Source organism: Trachemys scripta, chromosome 7 (genome assembly GCF_013100865.1).
Source record: "Trachemys scripta elegans isolate TJP31775 chromosome 7, CAS_Tse_1.0, whole genome shotgun sequence".
Classification (NCBI taxonomy): Eukaryota; Metazoa; Chordata; order Testudines; family Emydidae; genus Trachemys; species Trachemys scripta.
Window position 1 is genome coordinate 789,055 of NC_048304.1, and position 2,374 is coordinate 791,428.

Consider the following 2,374-nt stretch of genomic DNA (forward strand, 5'->3'; position numbering starts at 1 on the left):
GGGTCAGTGTGGGGATTGGAGCGATATAGAGGCGGGGGGGGGTCTGTGGGGTTCGGGGTCAGTGTGGGGATTGGAGCGGTATAGAGGGCGGGGGGGGTCTGTGGGGTTTGGGGTCAGTGTGGGGATTGGGGTGATATAGAGGGCGGGGGGATCAGTGGGGGTGAGGGTTTGGTGTGGGGATGAGAAGGGCAGGGGTGATAGAGTCGGGGAGACGGAGGTGGGCTCCATGGCCTTGCCGGCTGCCTGGGGCACGAGGGGCTGTATTGGCCGGTGCGCCGGCTCTTACTTACTGCCCCCCAGCTGCCCCCGATGTGCTCTGTGGTAGTGCCGTGGTGAGGGGCTGTCAGGCTGCGGAGCCACCCTGGCTCCGCTCCCTTGGCTGCAGGTGGGTAGGCGGTTTTGCCCCGTGCGTGACTGGCCTTGGCCTTGGCCTGGGATCTGGCGCCCCGGGGGTGGCGCCAGGGCTCTGCTGGAAGGGTGTTCGGGTCTCAGGCTGCCCAGGGGCCAAGGGCAGCCTGGTGGGAGCGTCAGCCCCTCACGAGGGGCCCTGGCACTCGCTCGGGCACAGGGAGGCGCAGCTGCACCCGTTTCTCCTTCTCCCTCTGAGGTGGCTGGCTGGGAGCTGAGCCATGCTGGCAGAGCCGGGCCCTGCAAGAGGCAGCGCAGAGAGCAACGGGCCCCATGGATTCCCAGGTGAGGGGAGCGGAGGGGAGCGGAGTGGGCCCTGGGGGAGGGGCTGTGTCCAGCACTGGGGCTGCCTGGGGGCTCTGTGCAGCTCTGGGAAGCAGTGATGGCATGCCAGCCTGGGAGGCAAATGCCCCCTCCCGCCTGCCCAGCACGGCCTCAAGTGGGGGCTGCCAGAGACGAGCAGCAGCCCCCGAGAGCCCTGCTCAAGGACTGCGAGGCAGTGACCGTGTGGGGATCAGGACTGCAGGGTTGTTCTGACTCTGCCACTCACTGGCTGTCTGGTCTTGGCCAAAACCCCCACCCCTCTGTGTGCCTCAGTTTCCCCATCTGGAGAATGCTGGGGCCTGACCTCTGTCTGTCGGGAACTCTGAGCTGGGTGGGTGGTGCTAGCCAAGTGTAGGGGCATCGATGTGACTCCTCAGCTGAGCCGCACGAGAGGTGACAGTCATGGGCGTGGGGGGACGGGGAACGTCTGAGGTGGGACAGCACGGCCAGTCCCAGGGACTCAATGAACTCTGCTAGCTCGTCTGCCCACACTGGGATCCCAGCAGCCGCTGCCCAGTGGGGTAGGGTCAGCCCGAGCCATCTGGGCCTGAGACCGGCCTTAGCAGGAGCACAGGACACTCCCCCAGACTGGGAGCTTGGGTGTCCTGTACCCCTCCAGCCCCTCCCACAGAGACTGGCTTAGCCAGTGAAGCCTGCTCTGGGCTCCATGCACCGTGGCAGGCTCCTCACAGAGGCTCAGCCCTGACGGCCTGGCCCTGACGTGCTGCTCTCCTGGCTGGACGTAGGTGCTGACGTTGAGGGGGATGCTGTCACCGAGAAGGCAGCTGTGCTCCCTGCCCGCCGCAAGGGCCCTGCTGCCTCTGGCCCCAGGAGGCAGCGGCAGGAAGGTAGGAGCCCTGCAGCTGGTCCCAGCCAGCCCTTCTCTCTGACCTCCCTGTCCCTTTTCTTTGGAGCCCCTCACTGCCATGGCTAGTCGCTGCAGCTGAGCAGAGCGACCCCAGGCGTGCAGGGCATGGCCTGGGCCAGCCCAAGGCACGTGGGCTCCCAGTGGAAGCATGCAGAGTCCGGCACCAGCAGAGAGTGTCCCTGGCTCGGTCCCTTTCCCCAGCCCTGGAGTGAACCGTTGTCTGACCAAGAGTCCCCCAGCCTGTTCTCCCCATGCTGCCCACTGCAGGGGACATGCCTCAGCCCATGACCCCCTATAGCCTGTCCCGGGGGCTATTCCTTGGCACATGACCTCCTCAGGGCTGGCAACACAGAGGGGGCCATTGCCTAGCCTCCTGGCTAGTGGCACTGCCAGGGAGCCAACCCCCACAGGGTCCCCGGAAACAACCGAAAGAGCAGAGTGCCATGGGCGAAGGCCCCCTGAGGACAGGCACGCTCCAGAGCTTGGAGTGGGTCTAGCAGAGGTGGCGCTGGACTGTTCTCCCGTTCCAGGGCTCACAGCTCCTCCGAGCGATGGGCGTAGCCGGCGCAGCAGCGGCTGCTACCCTCTCAACCCAGAGCGCCTCAAGCAGGGCAGGCTGCACGTGGAGAGAGCCGTCAAGGTAAGGCGCTGTCCGCTGCGCCCTGCCTGCAGCCCATCTTCTACCCCAGAGCCCCCGCCTCCCGCCCCAGGCCTGCCTGCCCCTCCCCGGCCTCCCCCCGTGGGCCCTGCCTGCCCCTCCCGGCCCTGCCTGCC

General features: G+C 67.0%; 1 protein-coding gene across 1 annotated transcript in view; it reads left to right on the forward strand.

The window, feature by feature from the left end:
- Positions 1–179: 179 nt before the first annotated feature.
- The window catches only part of LOC117880867 (tubulin monoglycylase TTLL3-like), a gene marked incomplete in the record, with an annotated part of 16,653 nt that continues 14,458 nt past the window's right edge, over positions 180–2,374 (forward strand). The window contains 3 exon segments of the mRNA XM_034777438.1: positions 180–693; positions 1,479–1,580; positions 2,131–2,240. Of these exon segments, the coding sequence (XP_034633329.1) occupies positions 630–693; positions 1,479–1,580; positions 2,131–2,240 (276 nt within the window).